This window comes from Leptodactylus fuscus, chromosome 1, assembly GCF_031893055.1.
Source record: "Leptodactylus fuscus isolate aLepFus1 chromosome 1, aLepFus1.hap2, whole genome shotgun sequence".
Classification (NCBI taxonomy): Eukaryota; Metazoa; Chordata; class Amphibia; order Anura; family Leptodactylidae; genus Leptodactylus; species Leptodactylus fuscus.
This window is the reverse complement of record NC_134265.1, coordinates 244,554,360-244,574,539: the sequence shown is the minus strand read 5'-3', so window position 1 is coordinate 244,574,539 and position 20,180 is coordinate 244,554,360. Positions and strand designations below refer to the sequence as shown.

The 20,180-nt window shown below is 43.4% G+C and overlaps 1 protein-coding gene across 1 annotated transcript in view; it reads left to right on the top strand.

The window, feature by feature from the left end:
• Window positions 1-19,076, top strand: part of LOC142216856 (ovochymase-2-like) — a 96,087-nt gene extending 77,011 nt beyond the window's left edge. The window contains exons 19-25 of the mRNA XM_075284907.1: window positions 3,868-4,104; window positions 6,474-6,656; window positions 8,986-9,068; window positions 11,587-11,681; window positions 14,563-14,804; window positions 17,181-17,332; window positions 18,328-19,076. Of these exons, the coding sequence (XP_075141008.1) occupies window positions 3,868-4,104; window positions 6,474-6,656; window positions 8,986-9,068; window positions 11,587-11,681; window positions 14,563-14,804; window positions 17,181-17,332; window positions 18,328-18,519 (1,184 nt within the window). The 3' untranslated portion in view covers window positions 18,520-19,076. The remainder of the gene's footprint in view (window positions 1-3,867; window positions 4,105-6,473; window positions 6,657-8,985; window positions 9,069-11,586; window positions 11,682-14,562; window positions 14,805-17,180; window positions 17,333-18,327) is intronic.
• Window positions 19,077-20,180: the final 1,104 nt, after the last annotated feature.

The window sequence follows — 20,180 nt, the reverse complement described above, 5'->3', positions numbered from 1 at the left end:
CGATCTTAGACTCCGCCTCCTCCAGCAGAGCCAGCGCTGATTGGTCGAGTTCCGTACTCTGGCCAATCAGCGCTGGCCAATGCATTCTATTAGCCCGATGAAGTAGAGCTGAATGTGTGTGCTTAGCACACACATTCAGCTCTACTTCATCAGGCTAATAGAATACATTGGCCAATCAGCGCTGGCCAATGCATTCTATTAGCTTGATGAAGCAGAGTGTGCACAAGGGTTCAAGCGCACCCTCGGCTCTGATGTAGCAGAGCTGAGGGTGCACAAGGGTTCAAGTGCACCCTCGGCTCTCCTACATCAGAGCCGAGGGTGCGCTTGAACCCTTGTGCAGCCTCGGCTCTGCTACATCAGAGCCGAGGGTGCGCTTGAACCCTTGTGCACACTCTGCTTCATCAAGCTAATAGAATGCATTGGCCAGCACTGATTGGCCAGAGTATGGAATTCGGCCAATCAGCGCTGGCCAATGCATTCTATTAGCCCGATGAAGTAGAGCTGAATGTGTGTGCTAAGCACACACATTCAGCACTGCTTCATCACGCCAATACAATGCATTAGCCAGTGCTGATTGGCCAGAGTACGGAATTCGGCCAATCAGCGCTGGCTCTGCTGGAGGAGGCGGAGTCTAAGATCGCTCCACACCAGTCTCCATTCAGGTCCGACCTTAGACTCCGCCTCCTCCAGCAGAGCCAGCGCTGATTGGCCGAATTCCGTACTCTGGCCAATCAGCACTGGCTAATGCATTGTATTGGCTTGATGAAGCAGTGCTGAATGTGTGTGCTTAGCACACACATTCAGCTCTACTTCATCGGGCTAATAGAATGCATTGGCCAGCGCTGATTGGCCGAATTCCGTACTCTGGCCAATCAGCACTGGCTAATGCATTGTATTGGCTTGATGAAGCAGTGCTGAATGTGTGTGCTTAGCACACACATTCAGCTCTACTTCATCGGGCTAATAGAATGCATTGGCCAATCAGCGCTGGCCAATGCATTCTATTAGCGTGAACTGAGTTTGCACAGGGGTTCTAGTGCACCCTCGGCTCTGCTACATCAGATTGCTACATCTGATGTAGCAGTGCCGAGTGTGCATCAGATGTGTAGTTGAGCAAAACTGACTCAGCACTGCTGCATTCGCATAGGAATGCATTGGCCAGCCTTCGGCCAATCAGCGCTGGCTCTGCCGGAGGAGGCGGAGTCTAAGGTCGGACCTGAATGGAGACTGGTGTGGAGCGATCTTAGACTCCGCCTCCTCCAGCAGAGCCAGCGCTGATTGGTCGAGTTCCGTACTCTGGCCAATCAGCACTGGCCAATGCATTTCTATGGGGAAAAGTTAGCTTGCGAAAATCGCAAACTGACAGGGATTTCCATGAAATAAAGTGACTTTTATGCCCCCAGACATGCTTCCCCTGCTGTCCCAGTGTCATTCCAGGGTGTTGGTATCATTTCCTGGGGTGTCATAGTGGACTTGGTGACCCTCCAGACACGAATTTGGGTTTCCCCCTTAACGAGTTTATGTTCCCCATAGACTATAATGGGGTTCGAAACCCATTCGAACACTCGAACAGTGAGCGGCTGTTCGAATCGAATTTCGAACCTCGAACATTTTAGTGTTCGCTCATCTCTAGTGCCGACGTCTCCATGACGATGGGTCACGTGGGAATAATTTACCACGTGACCGCGGCATACATCGACCGGCTGCTCTATCATTCAACAGAATGATACGTGCGCCGGGCGGGACGTCGTGACGCATGACGCGCATACGTCGTAACGTCACTGCGGGCGGGTCCAGCGCGAGATATAGCGCTGGCCGCCGGCAGAAGCTGCCACACCACCAATGTATGAGGACGGACCTCACATTCCTCCAGAGGTAAGGGGGATTTCTATGTACAAGGGCATGCTTCTCTTACTCCCAGGGGACCTACATCAGAGCCATGACGACCATACGTTTTATCCTCAGGGTATACTGCAGACTCCACAGCCACCACTAGGAGGGGATACAGGTAACAACCCTCACCATGTGTCATGTGTCAGGTGTCATATGCAAAACAGGGTGGGATACTGATCACTATCTATATTTTGACAGTCTTTTCCAACCACAATAGCATTTATCCTTGCTTTATGGATTCAGCCACTTAGCCCCTGCTTTAGGGTAAGCCATTTTATCTTGTTCTTGTTTCCTCTAAATATTCCAAATACAAGTATGACCATTGTTATATATCCTTCTATAGCATCTACTAAACGGCTTTCCACTACGCTGAACATAACACCCTCTACCCCAACCCACTGAGGGTAAGGCTATACCCAACTTGACACATGTATCACCTTCACCCCTGCACATTACAATCAATCTTGACAAATATATATTCATCTACAGGCCTTCTGAAATACCTTTTGGTTTCCACTTGTCTTCAACTTCTCCATCAGCTTGAGTTGGTACGTACCACTGGTTATTCTACTCTCAATTTATTTCTTTATCTCCATAGGGGTGTATATACAATCGGGAGATTGTTATATTTTCTCTTGGTACAATTGGGACATTCTCTACATATATCCTAATCTATATCTTAAACTTCATGTGACCAAGGACTTACGGCTGGAAGGCGATTTACAATTCCATGTACATCTATGTTCTCCAACAGGCTTGAATATGACTCCCTGTGTTATCGAGCCTGATCTTTTTTTCCTCTATGCGGTACCACGCGACTGTGATGTTTTTGTATAATTTTTGTATATTTTGTACATTTGCTATACCAGTTTGTTCTCCACTAGATGTTATTGTACAAATTCTGACATAATGCGATGGTGTATTACTCACTTTGTTCCATTGTTTATTTTATTTTATTTTATTTTTTTCTTTATTTTGCTTTTGTAGAGTCTGATGAAGGCCGAATAAGGCCGAAAACGTTTATTTCACCAAGCATTATTGAATTCTTTGAAAAATAAATAAGCATTCTAAGCAAAGAATATTTGTCTCGTGGTGGGATCTTCTTCAGTATATCAGGCATAACATTGCTTATAGCTTTGGAATGCCTGAATGGATTTGGATAAACAAAACACCAAAATGGTCCAGGTCACTGTGCCTATCAGATTATGTATGTCATTGGGCTTTCCAGACCCTGTGACAGGTTCTCTTTAAGACTCTCGGTATCTATTGAAACTTGCTTCCTGTCCAGCTACTCACATCAGCCCCACTCGACAATTCACCAGTCGGACCAGCAGCTTCTCTAGTAAGATCTGAATCCATCTCTTCCAAATGCAGCCTCTATGAAGCTGTTTAGCTGCCCGGGGCACAAATCCACTGACTAATTTAATAGGCATTCCATGCCAAAATCCAGACTGCCAGACCCTATGGGTAAGTTCACATGGAGTATTTTGGTCAGGATTTTGAGGCCATATCCGAGTCAAAATCCTGAGCAATGGGAGCTGCTCAAGTCTTTTTTCTGGGAGCCGTTTTTTTCCGTCTCCCGGAAAAAGCAAGATGCTCATTCTTCAGGCCATTTAACCGCGCAATTCTGCCTGAAGACACTCCCACCTCCGAACTAGGCCCATTCATTGGGCCTAATCCAGAACTGAGTGCGCGACTGGATGCCGATGCAATGCCCTGGCTTTCAGTCACGGCTACCCGGTTTTTGGTTCCGGATCAAAAAACCACCTATGAACTTACCCTATCGGTGCTGAATGAGGGAGGGTTACAATATTCTCAGAAATCATCATTTTGCCTCCATTTCGCTGCATTGAATGCAAATGAAAATGTCCTATAATATTTTGCTCACACAGTAAGGCGTTAATAGTAATAGTTTGTACTGCAGGATTCTATGAGTTGGTTGAATTTCTCATATTATAAATTCATTTTTTTCAGGCATTGCTGCTTGTGGAGGTCATATGAATGCAGACAAAGGAGAGTTTAAGTCACCGAACTGGCTAGTTTCTAACTATCCTAATAGTAAAGCATGCACGTGGAAAATAACAGTTGACCCCAGCAAGACTATCTATATTGTCTTTAGAAATTTTAACCTACAGGCTGCAAACTGGACAGGAGTTTGTCAGGATTTTGTGGAAGTTTTTGATGGAGACAAACCTGGTGCAAAAAAACTAGGTAGGTATGATTTCCAAATACATCAAAAATAGTGGTTCGTTTTTATGGTTACCGTATATACTCGAGTATAAGTCGAATTTTTCAGCACAGTTTTTGTGCTTATACTCGAGTCAAGCAAAAAAAAATTTATTTATTTATTTTTTTTTTTTTGGGGGGGGGGGGGAGGGTTCTATGACCAGCTGCAATGGTAATGTATAGAATCTCCCATAAAATAATGAAAAAGTAGAAAAGGTTTAAAAAAAATTTTTTTATAAAAAAATAAAGTAAATAAAAGTTCTATATCCATCCTTTCCCTAGAATACATATACTAGTAGAAAATGACTTATAAAAAAAAAAAAAAAAAAGACTGTGAAACACATACACATGATGTATCCCTGTGTCTGAAAGTGCCCGGTCTACTGAATATAAGGGATCTGCAGTGCTCCTGTTCCATCGGGAAGGGGTTAATAGGAGCACTGCAGATACCCTATATTCAGCCAGGCTGAATTCCAAGTGGGGGAAAAAATCCCAGTCCTCAAGCTCAGGGAAGGGGCAGACAGACAACCAAAACACCCCCTTCCCTTCTGCAGCACCCAGCAACTACTACATCCAAAAACTCCGACCATTTTAATTTTTGAAATTTTGCAGTAGCTGCTGCATTTCCCTCCTAGGCTTATACTCAAGTCAATAAGTTTTCCCAGTTTTTTGTGGTAAAATTAGGGGCCTCGGCTTATATTCGGGTCGGTTTATGCTCGAGTATATACGGTATGTCAAAATTGGGATATGATCACTTAAAAATTCAGACAATCTTTAATAGGCAAGAGCTGTAACAGAAGCCTGTATGTTACAATTCATACATTTGGTGGCATAAATTTAGTAAACAAGTTTGATCAACTTTCTATCATTGATCATGATTAGTTATGTAACATTTACATGACTGTGGTCCAAAAAGGCAGTTAAAAAATGTACATTTTTCTCATCACCTCTTTCTGGACGGTAATCCGCTCCCTATTCCATGTATCTCTTTAATCTCCTTCCTAAATCCATGTGGAAAAGGCTTTCAGGCTACATCTCCATATTTTAACAGCAGGTAAATGCCTTATAGCCTTTTACTGGAAGAGGATCCACCATCATGCTTATATCTATATTCCAGAATAAGGTATATGTGCTCATTGGAATATCTTACAGTTTCCATACATGGCACCATGGACAGATTTCTAGCTAATTGGACTGTTTGGGACAATTACTATTCCACACCCTAGTTGTGCCATCTGCCTGCTCTTTATAATGTACTGATAGTGCTGTACTGTTACTGTTTTCTAAGATAATTTGCTCTGGTTACCCCCTTTCAACCCTTCTTCTCTCCCTCGCCCTGCTGTCCCCTCTGCCTTTCCTTTTCCCTTCCCCTATTTTCTATACCCCAGTTGTTGTTACAACGTGGGGCCTTACGCTAGGTTCACACCTGCGTTCTTCTTTCCGTTCTGTGCTTTCCGTCTTCTGCATGCCAGAAGACGGAAAGCACAGACCAGGTCCGGCCGTGAGCGGCGCTGAGCATTTTATGCTCTCCGCCGCAAAACCGGATTTTTTTATCCGGACACAGAGTACTGCATGTCCGACTCTGTGTCCGGATTATAAAACCCGGTTTCGCGGCGGAGAGCATAAAACGCTCACCGCCGCTCACGGCCGGACATCTCTCTCACCCATTCAAATGAATGGGTGAGAGAGACTCCTGCAGGTTTCCGTCTCCTGCCTCTGTTTTAGGCAGGAAACGGAAACCTGCATAACGGAGTTCACAACGCTGATGTGAACGAGCCCTTAGCCTGTCCCGCTACAAAAAAGCGCTGCGGGGAAAAACTGCGGCGGCAATGCTTCACGTTTTTCTCACAGCACTGTTCACAGAAAGATTGCAGAGGTTTCCTCTGCAAATTTTCAGCTTCAATTATACCTATTGGGAAACTACCAGCATTACCGTAGCTATAATGGACATGCTGCAATTTCCAAAACCGCAATGGTTTTGGAAATTGCAGCGTCTCCGCTGCATGTATTTTATTGCACTGTGGGGATGCTAGAATTGTTTAAAGCTAAAACTTTAACCAAGACTACAATTTATGTTGAGACATTGTAGATGTTTTCTGATGCTGAATTTTTCATGAATTTCATTACAAAACCTGAATGTGTTATTGATACTACTGTGGATTTGCCTCTGTATTCATTGCTTGAAAACCCACAGTAAAGCCAAATCTCATAAGATATGTTGCTGATCTGAAAATTCCTAAAAATAGTGCTATTTTTTCGCATGAACTGTGTAGGAAGATGGCAAGAAATCCTAATTATCTTAAAACTTCCTAACAAAGAAGTAGTTTACATGTAACTTTTTATTTCTATTGTAGGTCAGTTCTGTGGTTATACTGTACCACAGACCCTAAACACAACTGGGAATACTGCTGTTATTACATTTGTCAGTGACTATGCTCAGAATGCCAGAGGCTTCTATGGGTATTGGACAACTAATCTAACCGACATTCCATATGTTGCAGTAACACAGCCCAAACCATGGGATAATCTTATTATAGGTGAGTTGATAAATGTAGCCTTACATTTCTAAAAATTATAAAGTAATTCAAGTCTATAAATCCACTTGCAGTTGTACGAATAAAGCTTTAATGTTTTTCAATAAAAAAAACCTACAATTAGAAAACATGCAAATAATAGTAGGCACACCTAAGTGCAACTTAGGTGCCATATAATTCATGTACCACCAAGCAAAGAAAAAAGATGAACAATACAGTTTATTTGCATCGTGCAAAAGGGACACATATAGATAAAATCATGGGATAAGTAAAACATTAAAAACACATATAGAAGACGAGTGTCATTAAATATTGATGTATAAAAAAATACTAGTGTACCCCAAATTTGGACTTGTATGACTGTCAGCAAAGCTACCCAGTAAAGCCAACCCTATATGCAATACCAAATTGAACTTACACTAGAAATGTTTTTTTTTATTTAAAAAAAAAAAAAAAGTAAACTATTCCTCAAGTATCCATAACAATCAAACATAACCCCACACAGGTGTGTAGTAAGAGGGACATCCAAGGGGAAAAGAAATGATATGTCACACATAAAATGTAAAAATGAAAGGTATAATACCAAGACATATGAAAACATATGTGTATCATGGTGTTACATGAATTGTATTTGTTTGAGTTTTGACATAACATAAGGGTGGCGGACGCGGGCATGCAGAGTCCTCCACTTTCGTTCAGAAGGGTCTTGGCGGCCTCTCGAGAGCCTTCACACTGTCCATGACCTCCCACCCCTTGGTCCTTGGAGGGGGCTACAACTTTCCCACTTCCTTTCCTCGCTGTCAGACCCGGACGCCTTTGACAGACCTCTTACGGGCTTTGAGAAGGCTTGTTCTGGATCTGGCCTTTTACGCCATTCTCTCTCGGAGCTCTACTCGCTCTTGGTTTCCCCTCCTCCGGGCCATAGACCCCCCTTCCTAGCTCTCTCCTTTTCGGATGCGGACTGTGTCAGGATCTTGGAGCTCGCCCACAAAAGCTCTGTGGCTTGTAAGTTTCAGGAGGCGGGCTACAAGATTCTCACCAGATGGTATCATGTCCCGGCCTTGCTGCACAAGTTTTTCCCCACCACCTCTCCGCTTTGTTGGCGCTGTGGCTCGGAGGAGGGGACCCTCCTTCATGTCTTCTGGAGTTGTTCGGCTTTGAGGGGCTTCTGGGATGGTGTCCACCGCCTGACTTCTCAAATCTTCCAGTCTTCCCTTCCCAATACCCCGGCTTGCTTCCTTCTACACCTCTCCAATATTCCCCGGCGGGCTTACCGCCGCTCGGCGATTCGCCACCTGATCAATGCTGCCAGAGCCTGTATCCCTGCCCTCTGGAAGTCTCCTAACCCCCCCGTCCCTACGCCACTGGATCCGTAAGGTGGAGGACATTCAGGCTATGGAGGACCTTACGGCGTCTCTTCGAGACAAACATGAATCCTTCCTGAGGGCTTGGACCCCGTGGATTTTATTTCAGGGATCCCAGCCGTATAGGGACATCTTGGGTTTGGCTTGAGATCTGGTTCTGGGTTTGGACCCCCCCTCCTCCTTCTGTTCCCCTCTCCTTCCTTTCGTCCCTCCCCCCTTCCCTCCTTTTCCCTACGCCCCCCCTCACCTCTTGTTCTCTGCGCTCTCCCCTTCCCTTTGTTTCTTTTGTACGATGCTGGCGCCCTTCCTCGCCCTTTGGTTATGGAGGGGCCCCACTTCCACATTTCTTGCCCTGTTCTGTTCCCCGGGTCCTTGTTTTTATGGGCCCTTTGTTGTTCTGGCAATCATTTGTCTGTAATTACAGTTGATTCTTTTCTATTGTATATGTGTTTATAAATAAAGAATTTATAAAAAAAAAAAACATAAGGGTGGCATCTGCTAATATGTGTGAAGCTACCAATGATATACATAACCCAATACATCTTTGCTCATGCAATATCTCCTTCAACAGCCGCAATGCTACAATTACAATATGTTCCATAGACCTGCCCTGGGATGCCCATGTACTTGGCTGTTTCTGCCCAATCTGTACTGCAGTCCCATGGAGTGGCGCCATGTATGCTCGACAGCTGTTCCATTCAAAACTCTTGACTGCAGAGTGATGCAGTAATAAGGAACTGCGGGATTAGGACCCCTGGTTTAGTGATTGTGGGGGTCACATACTACTGGCCAAGTCAATGAGACCTATAGGCTCAGCCTCTTATCTAGTTCTCCAATTTTACATGTGTTGTTTCCATTTGCCACCATCACTTGTTGTCTGCATTCACAATGATAGAAAATGTTAACGTATAGAATTTTGGAAAGTGTGATGTAACATTACAGTTCACTGACATATTATATTGTATTAGACTGGCCTGCAAACTGTGACCATCAATTCAAATCCACAATGCCCGGCGATTCTTCGCATCTACACTGGCATGCCTCTATACAGGTAAGCATTATACAATGTTTTTTATAGATTCTTGGCATGCTATTGCTTTACTATATCTGTTGGATCAACAAATATCTGGTAAACATATGAGCAGCAAGAAGTGGATACGATAGTGTACACAATGCTCTATGAGGCCTGGTTTACATCTGTGTTCGGTATTCCGATTGGGGAGTCCGTTTGTGCCCCCCCCCCCAAACAAAATAGCTAACGCATTATAAAGCAGTGAGCAATGAAAGCACACGGATGCTATAGACTATAATGGAGGACCGTGTGTTTTCCAAGCAGTGTCCACAGCAATCATGCAGAGGGAAAAGTAGTGCTTGAAGTACTTTTCTCTCTGCATGATTCGTGCAGACACCACATGGAAAACACATGGACCACATTATAGTCTATGGGGTCCGTGTGCTTTCATTGCTCACCGCTTTTTAATGCTCTTGGTATTCCGTTTGGGGTTCCTCAAGTGGACTCCCCGAATGGAATACCGAACACAGATGTGGGCCTGAGATAATCAACCTGGAATTCAGATTAATAATACACTGTAGCAAACCATCCAGCAGATTAGTAAACTATCAACTGCTGTGCATGTTTACAGATTTCCTATACGTGGATACAACTGTATCAAACCCTCAGCTGAGAGCAGGAATAGGTATCTTATCTACTAATGTGATGCGTTCTTGCTTGCATGCCTATGAATATGTTTGAGTTTCAATTCCAAAGGGGCAAATTTATTAATCTGTCTCATTTTGTGGGTCACACGTTTAGCATGTGATATTTCTATGCAATGTGCAACTTTTCACTCATCTCACATCTTTTCAAAATTGACAAAAAAAACAGGAGTTAGTGGTGTCCATCAGACTGACAGATTTGCTTATTACAGAAATTGTGCAAATTATAGTGCAAATAAAGGCCTGCCCCAATTTTTGGCAATTTTTTTTTGCTTCTTTGACAAACACATCCTAATACATCTCCCTCAGTCTTTATCCATGCTTCTTTAACTGCTTTTATTAAGACTGACTTTAACTGGCATTTCAGACACCAGAGTTTTACATACCATTTTAAAAAGCCAAAACTTTCTATTAATCCCACTCTTCAAATTAGTTTGGTGATTTTCTGTGATTTCCTTTCACCACATGTTGTAGTGACGTAAGGTTTTCACTAGGGAGGCCCCATCACGCAATCAAAGATTGCCAGGTGTGTACATTTTTTTTATTTTTATTGGGGGGAAGGGGCACCATTCTATAGTTCACCTCAGAGGCTAGGTTCAGCCCTGGGTTTGCTAGGTGTACATCGTTTCCAATTTTTGGTGATTTCTGATGTAAATGCAGTGCACATGTGAACCCAATCTTACAAACAACAGAACAGTGAACAAACATAGGATACATCCAGCATGCCCAACCATGTGACATAAATGGCATGTATGTGTTGTGTCTGCCCAACCCTGCGAGAACACATATAGCTTGGGCAATTTGCTATTGTCTGGGGTAAGAAGAATGTCGATTTGGGTGACAATTACCCTGGATTGCCAATTCCCAGACGAAGCAGTTGGTGAAACAACCATCATCCTGAGTGGTTGGTACAGATTCAGATTATTTGAAAGACACGTACACTCTGCTGCAGAGCAGTCACCATAGCTACCAGGTCTCTGCTGTAATGTACAGCGGAGACTCGGAGCTAATTCCTGCAATCAGAGTTCACCAAAATATATTAAAACTGTTCCCGGGCTCCCCCGTAGTTTTAAAACTACCTTTTCATTGCAGGCTGGCTCCTGCGCGGCAAGATCGCAGGCGCCGACCTGTTACTGCGACAGCTGGGAGCCTAATGAAGGCTCCCAAGCCTGTCATAGGAATATCACTATTGCGGCTGGTCTATGACCAGCCGCAATAGCAATGTACAGAATATCTCATAGACTGCAATACAGTTTTCTATGGGACTTGCAATCTAATGATTACAAGTTCAAGCCCCCTAGTGAGGGCTAATAAAATAGTAAAGAAAATAAAAAAAAAGTTTAAAAAAAACAAATCACCCCCTTCCCCTAGAATACATATAAAAGTAGAATATTACTGTGAAATACATATACATTAGGAATCTCTATGTCCAAAAATGCCCGGTCTACAAACTTATACAAATATTTTACCCGTAGGGTGAATGCTGTAGCGGGAAAAAAAATCAAAAGTGCCGAACTGACATTTTTTTCACTGTTTCTCCTCTGAATTGAATAAAAAGTAATCAAAGCAACAGATATTTCCCAAAATGGTATAACTAAAAAGTACACCTGGCCGTACAAAAAAAGATACTCTAGGTATCCCCATACAGTTGCAGGGCCACCTGTAGCCTTGCAGCAACTCCAAATTTTTTTCCCTGTTTCCTTCCCCTAAAACCTAGGTGCTTCTTATGGCCCAGTGCGTCTTATAGTCTGAAAAATATGATACAAATGAGAGAATTAAATGGTGACATGCTTGCCTTTACATACATTTGGTCATTGCCAACATTCCTACAATGTTTTCTTCATGTCTTGCAGAGTCGCTCCAGACCATATCTACCATTCCAGCATAGATGTGCCGGGTCACTGATACATTCACGGTGGATCCTCCTTCCTGCTCATTGTATAGATATGTGAGTATTATATTTACACTCAGTGCTACATTTACACCTAAGAACAGAAAATGGGCAGCACAACAATAATTCAGACCTAATAAAATTACCAGAAAACTGGGGGAACAGAATCGATGTGTTGTTTCTTTTCTTTTCTTGGCTGTACACATTTGGATGTGAAATTGTTACCCCATCATTTGCAATTACTTGCACTCCATGACTGGGAGTTGTGTTGTCTGAAAACCACCACATAAATTGGTGGTGATTTGGCACAGGTTGCCTGTCACTTTACACAGCAGAGCTCCTTAAGGCGAAGGCCCCACGTGGCATCCCACAGCAAAAAAGCGCTACAGGAAAAACCGCAGCGGCAATGCATTGTGGCACTTTACTGTCTCAACAAAGTGGATGGGATTCTAGCAAACCCCATACCCACTTTGCAGTAAAAACCATGCTGCCTACATTTGGCAGTTTCCAAAACCAGCATGGTTTTGGATATCGCAGTATCTCTATTATACCTACGGAAACGCCGGTGATTTCCCCATAGGTATAATTAAAACAGAAACTCTGCGAACATTTCTGTCTAGATTCTAGTCTCCCTCTCCAGCCTCCAGGAGAATACCAGTTCCATTGTAATTTGGGAGATGATTAGGGACTGTAGAGGTCACACCCTCTAATAGGGTTCCAAATACAACCAGAACTGTGAACGTCACCATTCCATCACCACTTGGGGTCATAGCCTTCTAGTAGAGGCACTGCCAAACCTGGGTTTGCACTCTGGATAGCAAACATTTTCCACTGTATTATTATCTGCATCCATCCTGCTGACTACGTCAAGATGTAACATGTCTGAATTGATGCATACAGACAGGGCCAGCCAGCTATGCTTTACAGTTTACTGGCAAGAACTAAAGATATTAAACTAAAGTGAATAAAGGATAATTATTGACTCAAAATCCTTGCTACATTCAGTACAGAGTATGTCTTCTGTGATAGCTCCCTCTCCTGTAGGCCTCTCGAGTCCAGCCTAGATCAGTTGGCTTCTGAACGCCAACTGCTGTACCTGATATCCCTTTGATTCAGTGTCTTTATGCGTTGTCTCCTCCATCACTGGTGATATGGCTGGCACCTCCTAGTGTCTAACTACAGAAATAGTGGTGGCCCTGGCCCAGTCATATTGCTTCTATATCAGTACAGCCTCATTAGAGCTAGGCACAAAACCCATAAAACACATACACAGCCACAGTGTTCCCTTAAAGGGGCTCTATCAGCAAAATTATGCTGATAGAGCCCCACATATGTGTGAATAGCCTTTAAAAAGGCTATTCAGGCACTGGCAAAGTTATATTAAACTACCCCCCAGTTTTAAAATAAAACCCTAAAACAGAATATGATCAACTTACCCATCGTGCACGGTGGGCGGGCATTCAGGGTCCGCCGTCTTCTTCAGCCACACCTCATCTTCCAGCGATGTCCTCGGGTCCCGTCTAACTAGCTAACTGACATTGTTAAAAAATGGCGCGGGTGCATGCACAGTAGCATGCTGCTTCTACTACGGCTACTGCGCATGTGCCCGCACCATTTTTAATCAATGTCAGTTCGTGAGTTAGACGGGACCCGAGGACATCGCTGGAAGAGGAGGCATGACTGAAGATGACGGCGGATCCTAAATTCCCGTCCACCGTGCACTATGGGTAAGTTGATCATATTCTGTTTTAGGGTTTTATTTTAAAACTGGGGGGTAGTTTAATATAACTTTACCAGTGCCTGAATAGCCTTTTTAAAGGCTATTCACGCATATGTGGGGCTCTAGCAGCATGATTTTGCTGATAGAGCCCCTTTAAAAAAAACAGGTAGAGATGAGCGAACAGTGAAATATTCGAGATTCGATATTCGTTTTGAGTAGAGCCTCAATATTCGACTACTCAATCGAATATCAAATCCCATTATAGTCTATGGGAAAAAATGCTCGTTTCAGGGGAAACGACTATTCCACTAAAGGAGAGTCACCAAGTCCACGAGTAGCAGGAGGAGAGTGTTTAGGAGGAGCACTGTGCAGTTAAAGCGCACAGACCCCATTATAGTCTATGGGGTCCGTGCACTTTAACTGCACAGTGCTTGCAGTGCGCTGATAAAAAGTAAGCTCCCTCGTAACCGCAAGCTGCCAGCTCTCCCGACTAGCAAAGACAAGCCTGCAGCAAATCAACGCTGGTTCTGCAGCACGCTCGTCCTTGCTAGTCGGGAGAGCTGGCCACTTGTGGTTACGAGGGAGCTGACTGTTTTGTCATCGGAATGCATTGACCAGCGTTGATTGGCCAGTGTACAGCATTCGGCCAATCAACGCTGGTTCTGCCGGAGGCTCGTCTGTGAGGAGGCAGAGTGTAAGATTGGACCACAATGGAGACTGCTGTGGTCCGATCTTAGACTCTGCCTCCTCACAGACGAGCATCTGGCAGAACCAGCGTTGATTGGACGAATGCTGTACACTGGCCAATCAACGCTGGTCAATGGATTCCTATGAGAAAAAGGCTGCTCCCTCGTAACAGCAAGCTGCCAGCTCTCCTGACTAGCAAGGACGAGCCTGCTGCAGAACCAGCGTTGATTTGCCGAATGCTATACACTGTATAGCATTTGGCCAATCAATGCTGGTTCTGAATAGAATATTTACTGCGAATAGCTAGTAGCATTAGATCGAGTACAAATATTTCTCATACGGTAGAATTAGATCAAATACCTACTCAATTGAATACTACTCGCTCATCTCTAGTACCAGCCACTATAGCACTATAACCCTTGTTATTCCTTATCTGAAAGGTGCCAAAAATTTGTGACAATGTCTCCAAACATAACCAATGATATAAACGTCAAAACAGTCTAAATGTAATAGATGTGTTTTTCTTTTCAGTGACCAGAAGCTGGATTCATGGAGGGTTTGCTTTGCATCTGATTCTACAGAGCATTGTGTTGGAACTGATGCCTTTATCAGACATGAAGCCTTTGTATCTTCCCAAGGCAATGCCTATTTTAATGATATAGCTCTACTGCACCTGTCAGAAAAGGTGTCCAGTATACAGCCAGTCTGCTTGCCTTATCCTGAAGAAACGGTTTCATCTGGAGAGATTTGCTATTGGACAGGCTGGGCATCAGGTAAAGTATCATCATGAAACACATAGTCAGTTTGGGGCACCGATGAGAAAAAAAAAGGTGTAGCTTTTGTTTTTGTTCTTCATAAACTGTGCTATGAGACAGTTGTTCAGCCCTTGTTTGGGTGCCAACTTAATATGCATGCTTGGATTGGCAGCACATGCACAATAGGCAAAGCGGGATTGCCAGACATCTCTGGTTTGAAACCTAACACGCCTACATTTATACGTGTAATTTATGAATGATTCCAGACAAAGTCTATACAATATGTTTTGACTTTTGCAAGGCCCGTGGGAACAGGGCATGATACGGGGAATTATAGTGAACCTGTCATTTTATCTCCATAAACTATCATCATTATGTGCCGAATCAAGTAATTCCCTTTCCATTGGTGCCCCCATGTAATCTGTTTCAGCAAAGTGAAGTTCTAAATATTTGAACAACATATGTAAATTACCCTAAGTAGTCATACTGGCGGGAGCAGCTTTAGCCTAGTCATGCTGTTCACACCTATTGGGCATTAGTGACATCACCCTCAGTCCCCTCACTCCCTGACATCACAAGGGAGATATCAGATCCAGAAGGTATGATAGTGGACAGCATGACTAAACTGAAACTGCTTCTCGCTCACCATAACTGGCGTTTTATGCTTTCAGACATTTATAACATTACTTTGTTGCAACACTAAGATGGCAGATGGGCAGCAATGGAAAGGGTATCACTTGATCCTGCACATGATGAGGTCATTTTATGGTGTACTAACCACCTGACAAGTTCCATTTAATAATATAATTTCCTTTAAATAATACAAAACAGAGGACTCCTGTCATGCTTGTCCCTTTCTGTACTAGGCATAACAGACAGACAGACAGATTTATGAAAACTGTCTTAAAGAAAAAGTTTTAGAAATGAAATCTGTGCTCTCATCAGTTACCTCCTTTAGACTAAGGCCCCACGGACCGGAACCGCCGCACTAAAGCGCTGCGGGAACAACCGCGGTGTGAACGCATTGCGGTTCTTCACGCTGCACTTTGAACAGAAAGTTCACTGAGTTTTCCTCTGCAGACTTTCTGTTCCAATTATATCTATGGGAAAGCCGCCGGCGTTTCCGTATATATAATTGACATGCTACAACTGTTTTGGAAATCATAGCGTGTCCGTGCTGTAATTTTTTCCGCAAAAAGTGGGAATGGGATTCGCATGAATCCCATCCACTTTGCAAGTACTGTACAACGCCACGATTTTTCCCGCTGCGTTTCTGTCGTGGCCAAATCGCGGCGTTTCCGGCCCCTGGGGCCCCGGTCTTATATTTTCCATTGCATTTGTAGCTGCTGCAACAACAGCTTTCCACAAAATGGGACTTTAGCCTAATCAGTCCATGGTCATATGAAGTATGAACACAAAAAGGGATAATCACAGCCCACAAAACTTGTATAAACAAAAAATATACTGACTGGGAATCCATAGAAAATGTCCTCCAGTTTCTATCATGGACTATTAAAGGTTAAGTTTCATACAAATGTCCGGAGGCGGATTATGGCGCAGAATCCACGTCATAATCTTCCCCCTCACAATGGTGGACTATGGAGACCGCTAGCGTTCTTTCTTCAGGCGGATTCCGCGGCTGAATCTGCCGCGGCATCCGCTTCGCGCCAGCGCCCTCTGGGCTGGGACCATTCATTTGGGCCTAATCCAGAGTGGAAAGCTGTGACAGGATGTCGTTCACTACCGCAGCAGAATATGCACACGCGCATTTGCGTGTGAACTAAGCCTTATTTGCTATAACTGGACAACCCCTTTAAATAAGTGATGCTGTATACACTATGCAGGGTTTATTATTCAGAACCGTGTTTTGGCTGTGTTGAAATGCTGACAACAGAAGTTCACAGCTCTCAATATTTTTACTTTCAACAAATGTGGTAGAGAGAACCTTCTTGTACGATATGTGTGTAGTGAATTTAGTAATTGTTTCCCACTAAGCAGTGATTAGATGGAGTCACGTATATGCAGTTGGTAAAGGTTAGGGTGGCATGATTGGACTCTAAGTGGATTATGATTAAGAAAAATGAAGAGAACAGATGTCCATTTGTCTAAAAGGATATTAGCTAGGCTGTAGCAAAGTCTCAGTTCACTACCCTTTCTCTGAATCTAAATACATAAAAAGGCTTGTTGATGTCGCTGACAAACACCCATGGCAATGACCCAGTTGCCCCCTAGCTATACCCCTGGCTGCAGAAAAAGGTTTGTGTTGTCTTCTAGAAAGCAAGGTAGTAATATCTATTAAGACATTAAAATTTAGTGGAATTTTAAAGGTAGACAAATGTCATCAAAATAAGATTAAGGAGAGTCTTGATTTATCTAAAATATATTTTCTTATAGGTGGAACAAATACACATATAAAATTTCAGTTACCAATACCAATTATTTCTTACGAGACTTGCAGTCAGTCCAATTTTTGGCAGAATCAATTAACTGTATCCATGGTTTGTGCTGGCTTTCAATCTCCTGAAAAATTAAAGTCTGCTTGTAAGGTAAGTGTATATATAATATTTTGAAGGAATATTTCACTTGCTAAAGCACATATCCTTGGTGCATGCGCAGTATTCCTGAGATGTAAGTCTAGACTGACGCTGGGTTCACTTCAGCGTTCGGTCTCCGTACTCAGGTTTCCGACGGAAACCTGGCAGACCGTGTCCGGCCGTGAGTGCTGGTGAGCTTTTTATGCTCTCCGCAGCAAAACGTTTTTTGTTTTTTTTTAACCGGACACAAAGTCGGACATGCAGGACTTTGTGTCCGTTTAAAAAAAAACGGTTTTGGCGCAGAGAGCATAAAACGCTCACCGGCGCTCACAGCCAGACACTTTTCAAACCCATTCGAATGAATGGGTTTGAAAAATGCCTGCAGGTTTCCATTTCCTGCCCAGTTTCGGGCAGGAAATGGAAACCTGTATAACAGAGGCTGGGGGGAAGATGTGAACGAGCCCTGAGTGACATATACTGAGAACATATGAGACAGTGATTGCGACAGAACTCAGAGCCAGGGAGAGTGGGTATATATTGTCTGTTAATTGGGGTAAGAATGGAGGGGTGGAAGATGGCAAAGACTGGTAGGAGGCTTATTTCTTTGGAATAACAACAATGCTCTTGTTCCAAAGGGGTCATTTCATATTGACAAAAAAAAAGGTGATATCTTGGTAATGGGGGCACTAATTCACCATAGGAAAACACTGTTTGATTCAGGTGACTCTAAGCTACCAATTTATGGAGAGGTGGGTTTAGTATGCTTGGGTCTGTTTGCAGACTCACTTTAGGTTGACTCTAGGCTTAAGAAAACTATTCTCCATCATATAAATGTAATTTGAGTTGACCAACACCATGTGTTAAATCTATTGTACCTTAGAGAAATAATGGGATCAAAAGGATTGAGCAGTCTGTTGGTTAACAAAGACATAACAACATGTTTTAAGGAAACTTTCTGAATTTGAGTTGTAATTTTGTTTATGCAAAATGTGTCATGTTTTTTCCAGAGTGGGGCTGAAGGAGCACTGATTTGCCAATCTGCTACAAACTCTGCTTGGGAAGTTCAAGGAATCGCAAGTTTTGGACCTAATAATTGTCTTGTGGAAAGGAAACCTCAGGTCTTCACCAAAATATCAGCCTACAGAGAGTGGGTTGAGGACCAGATCAAAAAGTACAGTTACGAGAAGAATATTGCATAAACAGATTTGGACCATTTGAGTTCTCTCATGAATGAATTTGTAATGCTTAATAAAAGAAGAAAAAACTTTCTTGTGTGTAATAAATTGTTTAATAATAACATGTTAAATTAGGAACATTAAAAATGATCCACATTATAAGGTTCAGTTCATCATATCTATATAAAGCATATGTGAAAGTAGAAACGAAGAAGAGAAAGCGCTTTAATGGGAAATCAGTTTAATCACTGTTACTTATTTACAAGAATTGCTCAAAGTGCTGGCCGCCTGCCTTGATGCAAGCAGTGCAATGCCAGGAGATGGATTGATGCACCTGTTCACAGATTCCAGGCATGGCCCTCACCGCAACGACCGCAGCCTGGATGCGGTTCAAAAGCTCTTTGTGGGTTGGCCCAGGTGTTGCTTACACAACGGATTTGACCTGTCCCCACAAGAAAAAATCTTCTTCGTTTCTCCTTTCACATGGCGCAGTGAGGGATAGGAAACCAACATCTCGGCGCCACAATGATGCATTTCCGGCCACATGTTCATTAATAAAAACGCTTCATATACCGGCTAAAGTCCACCCTTTCATTTTGTGTACTTACTTTCCGGACATCCTGTATATTCCCTTTAGAAAAGATGAGGTGTGACTGTGCAGTAAACTGCTTTATTGATCCTCACTATGATATTCCTGGATATGGTGATGTGGGCACGTGTTGTTACACCGCTGTATGATCTGTGGTTTGCGCGCAGATGAATGATGACTGCATACATGTGTATGATATATCCCCCTGATGTTGTGGCTTTCCCTCTAGGCAAGGATGGATGATCAGCTTTCAGCTCCACTTTGCCTGTGACACAGGTGATCGCTGAGAGCTAACACTAAGTAAACAAGAGACATGTTTTTTGGGCTCCATAGAAACTCTGACCGTTGCCCGGCCCATAGGAGGTGTTTAGCTATGATGCACAAGGTGTGGAAGGTTTGTCCTGCCATCTCCCACTGTGTGCTTATTGGATGTAGTGGCATACACCATGCCCTGTGGGTGGGACGAACTGCTGTATATAGAAACAGGGCAGGAGACGCTGGCGCCATTGTCTATGTGACTCTTAGACTGAGAGTACATGCTTTTCCCCTGATCATGCAGCAACACTGGTGAAATGCATAGGGAGGTTTTTTTTAACTCTGTTAAGGGATAGTGTTAGGGAATTGCTTAGATGACAATTCCCCAGCAGCTGCTGGAGAACCCTGGAAGAAGGGGCACAAGAGACCTAGAGTGAGCCCTAAGCTGAAGCCCCCCACTGTCCCTTCCCCTTGCCAGGCCCTATCCTATGTAATAGGGGGCAACTTGGATACAATCCCTTCCTATATATGTGACACACAAAACGCAGACAAGACAACAACAACAAAGGGAGATCAGCTAGCCAGGGTTCGGTAACAGTCGAGCAATGCAGTGCCAAATCGAAGTCCAAAAGAATAGTCAGTAGGGAAAGCCAGAAGTCAAGAATCAGAATACAAGTAAAATAACAGCAAGAGAAAGCCAGCAAGCACAAGGCAATAACAGGCACCAGTGTGAATGTGAGCCAAGACTAAATAGGGGAGGAGGAACCCACCTTGGACCTCACAGGAAGACAGGCTGTCAATCACAGGGAAAGACTAAATTTAACTATTTCATGGACAGAGG